Source organism: Zingiber officinale, chromosome 4B, assembly GCF_018446385.1.
Source record: "Zingiber officinale cultivar Zhangliang chromosome 4B, Zo_v1.1, whole genome shotgun sequence".
NCBI lineage: Eukaryota > Viridiplantae > Streptophyta > Magnoliopsida > Zingiberales > Zingiberaceae > Zingiber > Zingiber officinale.
In genome coordinates this window covers 74,020,094-74,037,938 of record NC_055993.1, presented here as the reverse complement: position 1 = coordinate 74,037,938, position 17,845 = coordinate 74,020,094, and the positions used below count along the sequence as shown (strand labels likewise).

Genomic DNA, 17,845 nt, shown 5'->3' with positions numbered 1-17,845 from the left:
TTTAAAGCCTGGGCGGAGTGTTTTCTTCGCTAGATTTTTGCAATCTTCTTTCTGTGATTTTTTGGCGATCTTCAGCGACTTTCTCCGATCTTCACTGCCAGTTCTTGAAGGCTCTTGGGAGTGTTCTCTCAAGGTTCAAGAGGCAACAACAAGCAACAAGTAAGCAAGAAGAAGTAGTGTTTTCATTTGTATCTTGTACTCTTTTCTTGTATTTTTGTTTGTGTTGTTGTGTGAGTTTGTACTAGGCTTCTCCGCCTCCGACTGCGACCGAGAAGGAGTGTTTCATTAGTGGAGATAGCGTCGTGTGTGGATCCTTGGATTAGTCACCTCATCTTGAGGTGGATACCAAATAAATCTGTGTGTTAGCGTTGTAGTGTGTTTGTATTTTATTTTCCGCTGCATATCAAGACAAAGCAAGCACAAGTGCGCGATGAAACGCTATTCACCCCCCCTCTAGCGGGCACAAAGGTCCCAACAATTGGTATCAGAGCGAGGTCGCTCTTCTACGGACTAACCGCCAAGAGAGCAATAAGCTAGAGGAAGAAGGAGAAGGAGTTCGAAGGACCACCCGGATGGGATATCCGAATTCCACCTCCGTATGACAAAGAAGATTTCAACTATTGGAGGATGAGGTTGGAAACTTGGTTCTAAATGGATTGGAATCAATGAGTTACATTGGAATATCCATTTGAGCCTCCAAAGGACAAAAAGGGGAAGCGCCTCCAACCTCGACATTGGACCGAGGAACAACGGGAGCAAGCGGAGGCGGATAAGGAGGTAACAAAAATCTTGTTAAATTTATTATCTTCTAATATCATTGTGAGTGTAGGTGAATGCATAAGTGCATGTGATCTTTGGAAAAAGATCATTGCCTATCATGAAGACCCATCACAATTTCAAGGAGTGGATGAGCCTAAGGAGAAGGGCTCATTGGTCCAAGAAGAGAATGACCAATCCGATGTTGACATAAGGTCAACATTCGAGGAGAAGAAGGAAGAGGAGGAGAAGGAAGAAGATGAGAGATCTTCTACATCTTCAAGAGAGGAAGAGGTGGAAGCATCCACATCCTCAAGAGGAGAAGAAGAAGATGATGCAACCTCCACAATTCAAGCTACATCAAATGGAGAATCAAGCATCATCCCTACAAGCAAAGATATAGAAACTTCAATTGTAAAAAATAAAAACCATATCATTTGCTTTGAGTGTAGGGAGCATGGGCACTATAAGAGCAAGTGTCCCAAGTTGGCCAAGAAGAAGAGCCAAGTAGTACTTAAGGGAAAGGAGACAATCCCCACAACAAAGAAGAGCAAGGAACACATTGTGTGTTTCTTGTGCAACCAAAATGGACATTATCGAAGCCAATGTCCAAAGGGGAAGAAAACAACCAAAGTCAAAGGAGGAGCTTCCAAGGTAAAAAACCAAGGTACCATTTAACGAATCTATTCCTTTAACACAAGATAAAAAGCATACTAGAAATAATTCTTATCATTTTAATGCTAATTATCATGAAAGTAGGAAGTATGATGGCACTAAGGATAAATATATTCCTCCTCATGCTAGAACTACCACACCTAAGTTTAGGAAGGTAGATAGTAACTTAGGCAATAACTTTAAGGATTATAGATATATGCCAAAATATAGAAATGCTCATAGGGGTCAAGAAAAATCCAAATCTATGGATTTAATGATGGAGAACCAAGTCTTGAGGTCAAGACTTGATAACTTAGAAAGGACCTTAGCAAGAATGGAAAACATGCTTAGGGGTCAAAATGAGCATAACCTAGGAAAAGCTAGACAAGAGCCATCCAATGGCTATAGAGGTTTGGGATACAAACCTAAAGTCAAGAAAGATGTGACTTCTTTTCATAGGGTTCCATATAGCTATGGGACCAACCCTAGGTGTAAAGGTCAAGTCAAGGATACTAGGGAAGGAATCCCTAAAGGTTCTTTTGGCAAGGCCAATGTGATTAGGACTTCTAAGAAGTCTAACAAAGTCACAAAGAAGGTCACAAGGGAGGTCATCCCTAAGGTTGATCTAGTAAAGGTGACTAAGGCTCCAAAAATGCCTAATAAAGTCACAAAGAAGGTTACAAGGGAAGTTATCCCTAGGAGTGACCTAGTAGAAGTGACCAAGGTTTCTAAGAAGCTTAGAAAGGTCCTTAGGAAGGTATTTAGGGAAGTCATCCCTAGTGAGTACCTAGAGCATCCAAGGAGTACCAATAGGTTTTGGGTTCCTAGGAGCATATTCTCTACACCCTAGATGTGCTTAGAGAGTGTCAACTTCAATTGGAAAGGTAGTTAACCCAACCTTGGTAAAGTTGACACTTGAGAGCATTTTCAAGGTTTCACTAACCTTTGAAAATGGAAAAGGATTATTAGTGTTACTCTTTGAAAGAGTAAAATGTATCAAAATTTGAGGAGTTGAATCAAATTTAAATTGACACACTTGAGAGAAGCAAAAGTAATGCCAAATTTGGAATTCGGCATTTTCTTATGGAATTGAGGGAAATGTAAACCTTAATCCAAATTGTCACTCTTAGAAAGAGTAACATGTGCCAAATCCTAAGGAATTATGTTTGAAGTAAATTAGCACAATTTGGAGAATCATATGAACTACCAAGTTGGGATTTTGGTATGTTCTTAGGGAGTCAAGGGCAAATCCGGGCTTAAAATATAAGGTGATTACTCCTTTGGAAGGATAAATATGCCAAAATTTGAGGAATGTGCTTAATTTTAATTGGCATAAATAAATCAAGAGATTAAAGAAATGTCAAGTTGGGGTTTGACACTTTCTTGATGAAATTGGCAATCTAGGATTTAATTTTAAGATTAGATAAGGTTTAAGGACACTTAGATAGTTAATCTATGTATTTTATTTATGCTAATTTGTCATGCTTTGTTTGCCCATCATATGTCATGACATCTTATTTATTTTTGCATTCATGATTATTATGAAAAATACACAAAAATACCATGTCATGCCATACATACATCATGTAGCTATAGCATTTTTTTTCTTCTGAAAATGACTTATTTTGATGTATGCCATGTAACATCATGCATTATGTTAATTTCTTTGTAATTAAGGACAAAAGGCATTTATCATAAATGGTAAATATCTCAACAAGTGGGATGACACCAAGTGACATCCTAGGTGGATGATCATAAATTTCATAATGCCTAGATAGTTATGCATGATCCCTTAGTTTAGGGCAAAATCAAATATACATCTCACAAAGAACCAGAATGTGACTTGTATGTGTTTTAGTATACAATATTAGATACAAGTGAGATGTTAGGATGGTGAACAAAACTCAAGATGTTGATTTAGTACATCTTGTTGAGTTTTAGGTTTATCAAAACACATAGTTATGTGTTTTCCAATCATTGGGAAAGCTAATGTATAAGTCATGTGCATTGAGTCCAAAGAACATGGTTGGATATTGGTTTTTAAAATGTTTTAAAAATGTTTTTAAAATTACTTTTGAAAACCTCGGTGAAGACTATCTTTTGATAGTATTCATCATTGAAAAGTTAGACACAAACTAGGAGAAAACATTGAAGTTTTCAAGAATTTTTAAATTTGTGTCAATCTTTGAAAATAGGAAGTATTTTCATAGAAAACTATTTTTCCTTGATAGAATATACCCTAAATAATATCTACCTGAGTTTTCATGATTTTTAGAGGTTTGTAGATTTTTTGGGGAGTTTATGAAGTCTGCTGAAATTGCATTTCAAAGAAATCAGAAACCCAATCGATCAGTCAATTGATTGGAAAGGCCATTCTCGCGAACAGAAGGTCAGTGAATCAATCAGCTGATCGATTGACCCAGGCTGGATCGATTAGCCGATCAATTCAGAGGGAATTTCTGCGAGCAGTAGCTTGCGGAATCGATCAATGGATCGATTGAAGTGATTTCAATCGATTGAGTCCCAACTTCAATCGATTGGGAAGTCTGATTTTAGCCTAAAAAGACTGACTTCAGCACTTTAAGCCACTTCAAGTTCCAATAACCATTCCAAATCCCTTGGAATACATTTGTATACATTTAAGGGGAGTTTTCTTGATGAAAACAGGTATGGATTGGTTAAGATAAATCAAAGTGAAGTTTAGGATGGGGGTTTAGTTTCAATTTCAAATTTTGAAACCTCAAAACTTCAAGTTTTGGTTTTCAAGGGTCATTAACCATTCCTAACCCTTTGGAATACACTTGTATACATTTAGAGGGAGTTTTCATGATGAAAGCAAGTATGGATTGGTTAAGGTAGACTTAGGCGAAGTTTAGGTCGGAGTTTAGTTTCATTATTGAATTTTGAACCTCAAAATTTCAAGTTTTGGTTTTCCTAACTGTTTAGGAACTCCAATTTATTGTTGGTGTAATGACAAAATTGTGACCATATTTTTAGGGGGAGTTACTCCTTGAATGCATGAAAATTTACTTTCAAGGACCATGGAAGAGGGTTAAACCTTCGTGATGGATAATACTCAGGGTCGAGTGTTGGGGAATAATGGAAGATTGGTTATCTTCATTGCTAGGATGATAAATACTATCGGATGAGCATTGTGGGATAGGTTACTGCTCAAGGGGGAGCATTGGATTAATAAAGGGGATCAAAACTTCATTGGTAAAGTGAAAAATGCTCTCGGATGAGCATTGTGAAGAAGATTACTGCTCAAGGGGGAGCATTGAATACAATGAATGAGAGTTTCATTGGGAAATTGATGCTTGCTCTAGGATGAGCATTGTGAAGTGAAGTAGAGCTCAAGGGGGAGCTTAGGTGGAAATGAAGAATATGAGATCTTTATTGTGGGGTTGTTAACAACATATGAGGTTGTAAACACCGTAGAGTTAACTCTTATGGAGAAGAGTTTGTTTTCAGTTTTTGATGTGTGACAAAGGGGGAGAATGGAAGGTTAAGTTAGGCCTTCATCCCAAGCAGGGGGAGTTTGCCCTCTAGGAAAGGGAGAGAATGAAGGAAACTTTTATTCATGCCTTGTCATGAAAGGGTTAAGGCTATGAGATTTAGCCTTATGATAAAGAAGAGGTTAAGGCTATGAGATTTAGCCTTGGTATAAAGAAGAGGTTAAGGCTATAAGATTTAGCGTTGGTGTAAAGAAGATATTAAGACTATGAAATTTAGCCTTGTGATAAAGAAGAGGTTAAGGTTCTGGGATTTAGCCTAACTTAGAGGTATTGTCAAACATCAAAAAGGGGGAGATTGTTGGGGTAATTTCCCTAGGTCAAGTTTGACCAGTTTGAGTTGAGTCAAGCTTGAGTCAGGATTTGAGTTTTGATGTTTGACAATATAAAGAGATTGCTGGAGCAATCATCCAGTTATGGAGATGGTCAAAGGATTTACCAGGTTGATGAGAATACAAGTCAAGTAGGTCAAGGTTGACAGGAGACTTGACTGGGAAAGTCCTAACTGGATGTTAGGCATTTGGGGAAGTCCTAGTGAGGAGCTAGGCAGGAGAAAGTCCTGGTGAGGAGCCAGGCAACGGGAAAGTCCTAGTGAGGAGCTAGGCAAGGGAAAGTCCTGGTGAGGAGCCAGACAACGGGGAAGTCCTAGTGAGGAGCTAGGCAGGAGAAAGTCCTGGTGAGGTGCCATGTAATTGGAAAGTTCTGGTGAGGAGCCAGGCAGTTGGAAAGTCCAAGTGTGATCTCGGCAAAGGAGAAAGTCCTGGTGAGGAGACAGGCAATTGGAAAGTCTAAGCATGTGGTCTTGGCAAGCTAAGTTCTGGTATGACTTGGCAAGGAAGACCCGACAACTAGGATGAGGCCGAAGGAAGCTCCTGAAAGCAAGGTGTGAAGGATGGGGAGATATCTGAGGGACGCAAGGCTGATGGAGGAGGCTAGAAGGCTAGTTTGAGGTTGGTCGGGTGTGGCCAAATGCTAGGCATGGAAACCCAACAGGTCACGGTTGACCGGAAGTTGGGTTTGGGACTTTGGACTTGAGTTTGAGTTAAGTCCAGGCTGGTCAATTGATCGGGCGATTGATTGAACCAGGGTCCAATCGATCGACTGATCGATTGGAGTGTGCTGCGATTATGGGAAGGCCCAATCGATCGGTCGATCGAATGGGATGTGAAATTGCGAGCACAGAGGCTTTCTCAATCGATCGGGCGATCGATTGGGAGTTGCTAATCGATCGGTCGATCGATTGGGCAGCAGAAGCTCTCACGCGGATGCGAGAGCATAGAAAGGTTCTGAATCGATCGGGCGATCGATTCAGGAAGTCCCAATCGATCGATCGATCGATCGATTAGGAAGTGACCGTTGCACAGGATGCATGTGATGGACGACTACGATGGAGCGGTGCTGACGTGGCAATCGATTGGGGATGAATTCGATCGATTGGGAGCACTGTTTAAAGCATGGGCGGAGCATTTTCTTCGCTAGATTTTTGCAATCTTCTTTTTGCGATTTTTTGGCGATCTTCAGCGACTTTCTCCGATCTTCACTATCAGTTCTTGAAGGTTCTTGGGAGTGTTCTCTCAAGGTTCAAGAGGCAACAACAAGCAACAAGTAAGCAAGAAGAAGTAATATTTTCATTTGTATCTTGTACTCTCTTCTTGTATTTTTGTTTGTGTTGTTGTGTGAGTTTGTACGAGGCTTCTCCGCCTCCGGTTGCGACCGAGAAGGTGTGTTTCATTAGTGGAGATAGCGTCGTGTGTGGATCCTTGGATTAGTCACCTTATCTTGAGGTGGATACCAAGTAAATCCGTGTGTTAGCGTTGTAGTGTGTTTGTATTTTATTTTTCGCTGCATATCAAGACGAAGCAAGCACAAGTGTCCGACGAAACGTTATTCACCCCCCCTCTAGCGGGCACAAAGGTCCCAAAATGTCCCACCTTGCCAATTTTGCTTCTGAGGTACCTTCGTGAGGCTCCAGGATTTTTTCCCAGAGGTCTTTAGCGGAGTCGTAGTTTTCGATCCGACTTACCTCTTGGGGCGGCAGAACGCTGAGCAGGTGGAATTCCGTCTTTCCGTTGGCCACAAAATCTACATGCTCCTTCTTCGTCCAGTTGTATTCTTCCTTGTCTTTAGGTGCTGTAAAACCATATTTCATAATAAGAAGAATATCAAACTTTGTTTTGAAAAATACCTCCATTTTACGTTTCCACGTAGCGAAGTCTCCGTCGAACTTCGGGGGATGAATATTTGCTCCGGCCATTGTCTTGATCTTTGTGCTTCAGTCGGCGGTTAGTCCTTCTGAGGCGGTCGGACTCTGATACCAATTGTTGGTGCAGCGGGGCTGGCAAGAGGGGGGTGAATTGCCTGAAAAATAAAGTATACCCCCCTCAAGTCTTTCAACTAAAAAATGCAACACTAATAAAATAAAAAGCAGAAATAAAAAAGGAGACAGAATTTTGACTTAGTTACAACCAAGACGGTTGTTAATCCAAGGCGGTCGAACAACTCTACTAGAATATTTCCTTTACTATAGGCGGAGAAGCCTTCTTTACACACTTAGAATTCTCAGAGGTTGCTAGGAACTTAATACAGAGTTGAATGCTTGATTGATATTCATTTCCTAGCTCCAGGGGCCTTTATATAGCTCCTAGAAAGTCTATCTCGAAGGTCCAAGGAGCCTCCAACAGGGGTTCAAGGCGCCTCTAATAGTTTGATCGGATAAAACTTTATCCGAATCCAAACGAAAACTTTGGCTGGGTCTGAGGTGCCTCAAACAGCCTTGGAGACGCCTCGGACTGGTCTGAGGTGCTTTAAGGTGATGGAGGCGCCTCGGACTGCATGGTATAAATACTGCATGGTATAAATAGTTTCCAACTTCTCTTTTTACTCTTCTTCCGAAGCTCCAATTGCTTGGGTGATTTCGGCCAACCGAAATAGGGCTCACCCGAACCCAATTTCCGGCCTTCTCTTTGAGCAGGCTTCCGACCCGGCTTCTCATCTCTCGAACACTGCGCACGTTCTTCTCATCCATCGGTGTACTCTTCCACAGCTTTTTCATTCTTCTGACGTACCAGCCCGTCGACTCCCTTCCCGTGTCGTCCTTCTCGCTAGCTGCGTCTTCCGCTCGACTTTCTGCATTCCTAAGTTCCTGCACACTTAGGCACATGGATCAAATAACAAGCAGGACCTAACCTAACTTGGTTGATCACATTAAAACACCCACGGGGTCCAACATATCTTATAATCGAGGGGCCCTCGGTGACAAAGGGTAACCCTTTAACTAGACCTTCTACATTACCTTCTCTACTTAATAGCACTGAATACTAATAGGGAGATGCTCCGGTGAGACAGTCGCAGAGTTACATTGGTAACTTTATTAGAATCCCTATAATAGTGTAAGCATGGAGGTAAGTAGATGAATAATACATAGGGACATTAATCGACATCATAATGAAACCAAAATCTTAGAAACCATCTCCTTAAGCTCAACCCCTTTCAAGATCAATTCTCTCTCTTTCTCTTTCTCTCAACCTTCTCTCCCTCTCTTCAATCTCTCTCGTTAGTTCGCAAGCATCAAAGCAAACTTTCGACCGTCTAGATAACTTACTTTGTGATATCTCTAGTGCTTAATCGCTTGGACACCGAGGTTGCTCGCACCTTGTTTTAGTCTCCTAGAAGTTCTCTACTTGGTCCGTCAGAACATATATCCACTTGGTCGCTCGAATTCCATCGGGTCTCTTGGAACACCAAGTAGTTTCCTGCGATATGGAGTTAGCGCACAAAAAAAAAAAATACTAACACAACTTGGAGGTTTCGAACAACACCTATTGCTCAAAACTCAACCTACATGGCTTGGTACCTCCAGGATTTTGCCTTTGCCAAGTGATTAACTCCCAGCTAATCCACTAGGACTTCCACTATAAAATGCTCAGCTCCTAGCTAATCCATCGGGACTTCCATCGTCAAGTGCTCAACTCCCAGCTGACCCACTGAAACTTCCACTACCTAATGCCCATCAAATCTTCCATTGCCTAGTACCCTATTAGGACTTTCATTGTCATTGCATAGTACCCTACTAGGACTTTCCACCAAGTACTTGGTTCCTTACCAAGACTTGTCCTTTTATCAAGTTACATACACTTGCACACTTGGCACCCTTATTAGATCATAAAATAACTTAACTTTAAACTTATCATACATCAAATCATAGGTTCGATATGGTGCTCTTCGTACCAATAAAGATGAGGATATTGAGGTGACATCTTTGATAACAACCAAAAGAGACGGACTACAAAGGTGAACGAGTTAATGATGACACTGAACCAAAGAGCTTGGTGCATGTAAGGGTTTGAGAACTTGAAATGAGATGACCTTGTAGGCAAAGTAAATCTATGAAAACTCTTGAGTTGTGATAATGAAATGACTTCTAATTTGAGATATAGATAGGCTTGACTTAGGTGATGACCCTTAAGTGATTGGAGGCTGATCTCAATCAACTAGTATAGTGAGTCAACCAAGGAGTTGATTCAAGATAATCTGTTCACAAACAAAATGCTTCTATTCAATGTGGAGTTTAGCGAGAGTGGCAAAACTAAGCTAAAACTCTAAAGGAACGTTTGATTTAGTTATTTTTTATTTTTATTTTTTTGAGAAAAGGAAAAATATTATTTGGTTGACAATTTTTATATTAATTTTCTAGAAAGGAAGATATTATTAAAAAAAATAAAGAATATTTAAAAGTTATTTTCTAATATATATATATATATATATATATATTTAGAAAATATAAATGAAATCGAAAGCTCTCTAATATTGTTATGGTTTTTATTCAATTTTATGACCCAGCATTGTCGTTGCCTTACTTGCTATACTTGTATCTCATTTTTGTAATATTTTTATAAAAGACTTCTCTATTTTTAAAAAGGAGAAAGTGGATTTAGAAAAGATTTCATAAGTCATATAATAGAAACTAAAGATTTCAAACTAGGTGAAATCCTAAATATAGTGTATGCATATAAGGGTTTCAAACCATGATTTCATAATAGAACACCATCATTTTGAACATATAAACGTAATGGATTGAGATCATCATTATATTTTACCCTTAAATCAACAATTTCACATGTTTAAGTTTACCAAGGTGGCTTGAGAACTTACAACTGTCATTGTGTTCATCTATTTTACCCTTCATGAATTCCTTTTAGTGTAATTTACTCAAAGACAGTTGAATTAGTTCGGGGAGGCACACAAGAAAAGCAGTGCCAAACGGGGCCCACTCAAGTCTCAACTGGGCTTCAGCTTCCTCCTCTACCACCGCACCCGTCCACCAGCTCACCACTAGACATATAAAATGACGACAGCGTCCCTGCAACGACTCCTCTCCAGTCCACCACTGAAACAGATCTCGGGCGGGGGGACGATCGGGATCTCTGCTCGCGCCGCCCCACGATGTCGTCTTCCTTCGATAGCTTCAGCCACGACGGCGACGACGCCGCGGCGCAGGGGGGAACCGCCACCGACCGCCCCTTCGACGACGGCTACATCGGCTATGATCCCCGTCTCCCCTCCCAGCGTTTCGACTCCTTCTCCACCTTCTCCCCTCCGGAAGATGCCGACAACCCCGCTCCGCCCGCCTCTGCCTTCCCCGTCGACGTCTCCTCTGGCGGAGACGGAGACGGATTCGTCTTCCTCTCCGACGATGCCCCTGTTCACCATCAGCAGCAAGACATCAGCGACGACTACGGAATCCCGGTCCCTGACGATGGGTACGGCTTCTCTTCGTCTCCCTTCACGATGCCCCAGGCCAACGGGACGGCGAACGGGGTGGAGGAGAACGGCGAGATCTTCAGTTCGGATGGCCCGATCCTTCCCGACCTGGATCATATGCAGAGGGAGGAGGGTTTCCTCCTGAGGGAGTGGCGCAGGTGAGGATCTTTCCTTTGAAATCTTATTGTTTCTCAGACCAATTTTCTTCCATCTGTGTATTTCTTCAGATCCGGTCGTCTTGATGTTAGATCGGATCTAATGAACATGGAATACTTACTCCAAGTTCCTGGATTTAAATTTCTTCTCGGTTTGAGGCTCGGTTTCTTTTATCCATATCATAAATCTTTCAATCTTGCTAAACTTTGAAAGTTACATGATGATTGATCTCTTTAATTACTCGGTTCACCTGGTAGATTGTTTGATCTAAGTTCTTCATGATCAAAGTTACTTGTTAGTTTAAGCACTTTATAGAAGTAGACAAACCTCTACCTAAATCTCATGCGGTGAACAATTTAGGCTTCTAGCTATTAAATAGTCTAAACATAGTTAACGAGTAAACTTATCTTCACAGCCTAGATCTTAGGAGCCGTGATGTTTATGACTTGCTGGCAACAATGTTCATGCAATACAAGCTACATATCAAGTTAGCCACACCTAATTGTTGTCAATTAATACCTTTTTTTTTAATTTATCTTTTTATAACCTGGCACATCTATTATGACATATCTATCTCTATTTATGCTTCGTAACAATTAATACTTTTTAATACATCAACTATTGGCAGGTCTTACCATAGTCATAAAAATTTTCTTCTAACTTAAGGGGTGCTAGATAATCATGCAGGACTATAAATGCTCTTTCCATTTTGATCATCCATTTCTTTATCATATTAATTTTATCTTCATCAATACTTCCTTATTGTTGAATAATAAACAAAAAAAACAACCTAAAATTCTTATAGGGATTTCATGTCTATTCACTTTATCTATTCCATCAATTCTTGTCTTGTTACTGCAACTACATTTTCATTTTTTTCGTTTGTTGTTCAGCTTAAGTTTTTCTCAATAACTTAGGCCATGAATTTAATCTAATTACACTTTTATCAATTAACATATTGTCTAACATATGCCAAAGATTTTATCTTGATCATTATTGTGATTTATTTACTACTAATGTGGAAAGTTTGATACTTAGACTTAACTCTTGATTTAAACCCATGACTATTGAAAAATTATTTGCTACACTCCCAATAGCTCTATACTAGTAAAAATGATCTTTTATTACATCAATGTAATTACTAGATATTTCTTTCTTCCCTAAAACCCACACGGTAGTTGATTAGGGACTCTATTATAAATCATGTGCAAATCCTTAATCTTATCTCTATTATTTTCTTCATCTTATCAGATAGATAAGTTGATCTTCCAAACAAGAAATGAAATTGATTCTTAGACATGGTTGCCCCTTAATCTTATCTCTATTATTTCCCTTTAGTTATTTTATCAGATAAATAAGTTGATCTTCCAAACAAGAAATGAAATTAATTCTTAGACGTCTATTCTCATATTCTTCTCTTAATACCTCTTTTCAGTGTTAAATAGTGTGACTCATCAACTAAATACCTCTAATTAGAAAAAATTATATATCAATTTTTTTTTTTTTTTTAAAGATAGGTACTAGCAATGTCTCTTCCAGTATTCAAGCACCTTTTTAAATTCTCAAATGTTTATTAAATAATTTAATAAACCAAACTATTCTTTGATCCCCAAGGTTCTATGAAACTTCAAATATCATCGTGATTTACACTTTTACTTACATTTTCTTTAAGATTTTTTTTAACCTCACTTGATTTATTATTAGGAACAATTGTATGATTCTTGAAGATTTTATAAATTCTAGTATCCAAAGCCAAACTATTTATAGAATGCCCATTAAATAGTTTTTTAAAAATAATTTCCCTGTGTTTCCTTCAGTTATAATCAACAATAAATAACTTCCTCTCCATTATTAGTTCCTAAATTATCTTAGAATTTATCATACTATAAACTTTTCTATGCTTGTAACCTTTTCCCCATAAATTTAGCAACTTCATACCTATTCAAAGTATCTTCATTCTACAACAATGCTAATCTACAAAACATGATTTATTTACACTAATAGCCTTTTTTACATTGAAATATAGACTTTACAGGAACGAGCTTATCTACATTCTTGACCTTATATACTCATAATATGTTTTTAAATTTTATGAATTGCTTATGATAAAACTGGTCTGGTCTACTTCTTGATTGTTAACATATATTGTATTTAATTAAGTTGTTTCCCATTTTGGGTTGTGCGACCAACTTGTTCAATAACTTGTGTACAAATTGAGTGAAATCAACCCATTTTGAAATCATGTTATTTCGTGCATGTTATGGGTCAATGAGACATGACCTGCTAAGGATCCATTAACATGAATTTCCATTCGTGTACCCACACTATCTGCAATATAGATATAAATGTCCATAGTTCCACAATAATGCTAGCCACCACCCTATCTACATTCATGCCATCAAATGGTCATTCATGGTTGTCCGTCTTGGAATGCAACAAATGATCAGTCATGGTAATTGACATCCAAAGCTACACTTGTACATGACATCATATGAACTCCCTATATGTTATCCATTAAAATAAAAGTATATATGTGGACCCACTTGGTTTTCCCTCTGCTTTCATTTTCTAAAGTGATATTGCTGTAGTGACACCTCCGGCTTCTATGAAGGGTGATAGCTGACAACCTGTACAGTTTGCTCATGGTTTTGGGCCATGTGGGTGCTTTATCCAGTTCCACATATATCATCCAAACATCTGATGTCTATGATTCTACCAACAAATTTGGCCTGATAAACTACTTTACTATGCGTATCAAATATACACACCAGCTATGAAGGATCTAAGTCAGTCATTCTATAACTTACCATATAGTAACCATGTACATGTTTTATAATCTACACTAAATAAATGTGATATTGACATGTTTAAATACCACAGTTCGGGTTGATAACCAACACAAAAGATAGACATGTTCAACATGACCAATATATTTTATAGTTAGCAGAATTGTATCTATTTGGGAAGGTGCAAGGCATAGAGTGAACATAGTTAGAAGAATTATATCTATTAAAATGGAGCACATGATTATCAACATATACGGGAGACATTAAATAAGGTTGATTTTAATTGAGGGTTATCATACTCGCAGACTTATCATGCTTTTGATGCATCTTAGAGAGATTTATAATGTCCTAAGATAATTATTTATTTTGGGTGTCGGAAGAAATTTTATAAGGATGCTGCAAGAATCAATTCTCTCATTCAATATGACATATCCTTTGCTTTACTAAACTAATATTAACAGATTAGTGTTTCTTCAAATTCTCTTTTGGAAAGAGAAATGTTTGTCTTTACTTGGCAATCTCAAAATCTTACATAAAACCAATATAAAAATATAAAATAATGTATAACAAGACTAATTTTCATGATCATTCTGGATGCAAGTCTTGGAACTCAAAAGTAAAAGGAGTAGAACAGTCCGAGGAAGAAGTTGAGTCCTGAACTTTGCCATCAAACTTCAAGTGATTAAGATTTGAATGTTTCAGATTTCATTATGTGTAATAATACTAAAAGTATAAGATTCAAATTTATACCTTGTTGGAAACTGTTACAGAAGATTTAACATGCACCAAACATCTCACAAGCTAATGTTGAAATATGAACTAAAGAGTCAACATTTAAAACTTGAACTCAAAAGTTCAATATTAATGGAAATAGTATTTTCTGATTAGTGTTACATAATAAGTATGGAAATGGTATTAGCACAGCATGATACAACACTGAAATTGTGTTGTTTTGGTTAGAGATTAAAATTCCAGCGATAAAAATCTTATGAAATAGTATTGGTTATGCATCAACTATGCAATGTTAGATTTTGTATATGGCTCAAGTAGGGAAAGCAAGTTCTTTAGTGATAAAACGTTGTGCTTTCGTGGAATTCCTTGTTCCTGACGTGTAAATCTGTCACTGATGCGTCTTTCAGTTTTCTCAATTGATCTGCTTTCTATGCACAGACAAAATGCAATTCACCTGGAGGAAAAAGAGAGGAAGGAAAAAGAAGTTAGAAATGAAATCATTTCTGAAGCTGAAAAATACATTCAAGCTTTCTATGAAAAAAGGAAATTGAACTGTGAAACAAACAAGGTTCAGAACAGGGAACGAGAGAAGGCAAGTCTTTTTTTTTTCCCTCTGAATTTCATTTACGAAACATGTCAAAAGAAGATTCCTTCTAATGATTTTCATTTATTGGCAGCTATATCTTGCCAATCAGGAGAAGTTCCATGCTGATGCAGATAAACAATACTGGAAAGCTATTTCTGAGCTTATCCCCCATGAGATAGCTAGCATTGAGAAGAAGAGAGGAAAGAAAGAACAGGAGAAGAAACCTTCTATTGTTGTGATCCACGGACCAAAGCCTGGAAAGCCCACTGATATGTCGAGGATGCGCCAAATTTTGGTTAAGCTGAAGCATACTCCGCCGCCACACATGAAACCTCCACCGCCTCCAGCAGCTGCTCCTGCTAAAGATGCCAAAGATAGTGCAGCAGCTGCAGGGAGTAAAACAGCAACACCTGCCTCAGATGCCAAACCTAACGGTGCCCCAACCTCAACAAAGGTAGAAATTCCTACTACTGAAGGGCAAGGAATCAAGGCCCCAGAGGTGGTTACCGCCGCTTGATCCTCACTCAATTTTATGACATACTGTATTTTATCCATTCCCGAGAACCAAGGATTCATACAAGTCCCAACTCTTTCAGTGCGAGTTCTTTCTTTGCGGTGGTCGCCCACCAGCATCTTCCGTTCATGAATTGATTTTTAGTTGTGCCATTATTCTACTTTTGATATATGTAGTACTTTGATCGTCAAACATTTCGTCTTTAGAACTTCACAAACATCTGTTGCTGTCGCTATGGCTGTGCTTGATTCGTCTTGTATCCCAGTTCTCGGTAAAGTTTGATACTGATCTGGTTGAGTTTTTGTAGTTTGCAGTGATATTCTGTTCCTTTCTGTTCCTAAGTTTGTCTCGTTAATCATGTGCCCTACTGTAATATTCAATATGATTTGGCATCCTTATCTCATTCATCTTTCAGTCTAATAGATAAGGAGGCCATTGATTCCATCTGGTTAAACCTATTTAGTCTTGTTTTTAACAAATAATAATAATGTCAACATCTTATTCTCGGTTTATTTTGTTTTCTCAGTCAATACTAAATCGCTAATACGTAGTGTCAATTGGCTCCGCGTTCCCTAACAGAATTACAATCTTCATATTTATAAACATTAAAAATAATATGCTTTTTTGGTAAAGATTAGATAAATAAGTTCTTAATAACTTAAAGCTACTCTTTCTAAATATTTGTACTATTGAACCAATAAATAATTTTTAAAATCAAAAGTGCATTTGAAGACTCCAAAGTTATCTCTAGCCAGCCAATATTATTGTACTTGTGAGAAGTAATTTTTACAAAAATATCTAACTGTATTATTATTATTATTTAATGTTTTTTATATAATTATGATTCTCATGTAGCGCTTGTTAATTTGTTGTCCGAAAACAATTTAGTTATAGAATAATAACTAAATTGTAAAGGATTGCGATTTGGAATAATTATTTGTAAAGGCAATTAATTAATAATGTGGCTGTGGGGCTGGCACAAATGTTTTTTTTTTTTTTTTTTTTTTTTTTTTTTTTTTTGCTACTTGTCAAACACGTCCTCTTTATCATTATTTTTATAATTGTATTCAATTTTTCAAACCAATTAAAATGAGAGAATAAGTTCACTTCCATAAAAAATTTCCATTAGTCCTGAAGGTAAATTCACGAAGTGGTTGTGTTATTAGATACTAATAGCCGACCTTCACAAGTCTTTCCTCACTGATGAAAGTTATAGTCCACTTGAGTACTCATTCATAACCCATAATATGGTCGCTTGCCAGTGGATCCATAGGCCCATGGGTTATTTACTCTACATTCTATGTTTTTTCCATCGAATCGAATAGAATATAAGCGTGCTCTAGTTAAAAATTGATCCGTGATACTTAGGAATCCATCAAATATCGTTATATCTCGCGCCTCAAAGACTTGGCAAACATGTCCTCATCCGTCTGTCCTATTATATTCTTCTTCTTCATCCTAATTATCATCACCATTATTATTTTATTTTCTTTCTCATCAATTTACAAACTTCTTCCCCGATCCCGTTTGAAAAAGGTAGAGATGGTGTCCTAGACAGGTGACTCTACCGTTGACTGGGAGATGACTCTACTAGGGAGAAATGATAATGCCTGACACTAGGGGTGGAACTAGAAAATTTTTTACAGCGGAGCTGAATCCACCCTGCACAAGCCATTTGTCACTGCCGCCACTGATCGCATGCACAGACGCGCTTCATCGTGCCCTTTTGGATGGGAAGAAGGACGGGGAGGAGACGGAAGGTGGAAGGCCTGAAGCTCAGGTTGACTCTATTTCTCCACCAACACCACCCACTTCATCACCTCCTGCATAAAAGTCTGCCGGAGAAGAACATTGGGGGCTGTAAAAGCAGCCCCCACAGTCAGGAACCGCCATACTAGATGGTTCCGACGAACTCGAGGAGGAAGAGGAGGGGGGGGGGGTAAAGGCCCCGTTAGCCCCCTCTTTCGGTCCGCCACTGCCTGCCACTCCTTTCGACTCCTTTTTGAGCACACCCGAAAGAGAAAACAGAACGTTAGGCAAGAACCAAGGAGTGAGTCTATGGCGTAGGCCCTTCAATACTGAAGTCAATACGGTGACCGAGCAAAAAGTGGAGAAGATGAATAGTAGATACGAGTGCGTGATTAAGCGTAGTAAAGCGTAATATAGCATATTCGATCATACCTCGCCAACAAAGAGAACCCTCTCTTATAAAACCTCTCATAACCTCCGCAATAATGAGACGACAAGGAATATTAGGTGCTAGAAAATGTCTTTTATAACCTCTGTCATAATGATAGAAATTGAGTAGTCACTCTCATAAGAAGGTTTCATTGCATGTATTTGTCAGATATTAAAATATTCCCTGGTGAATAGTTGTTATTCTCTAACA

General features: G+C 38.5%; 1 protein-coding gene across 1 annotated transcript; it reads left to right on the top strand.

Moving 5' to 3' along the window:
- The first annotated feature begins 10,273 nt into the window (after positions 1-10,273).
- Positions 10,274-15,762, top strand: LOC121975151 (clathrin light chain 2-like). Its single transcript, XM_042526598.1, has 3 exons — positions 10,274-10,840; positions 14,795-14,948; positions 15,034-15,762. Exons 1-3 carry the CDS (start codon positions 10,365-10,367, stop codon positions 15,457-15,459), a joined length of 1,056 nt encoding a protein of 351 aa, XP_042382532.1. The 5' UTR covers positions 10,274-10,364; the 3' UTR covers positions 15,460-15,762.
- Positions 15,763-17,845: the final 2,083 nt, after the last annotated feature.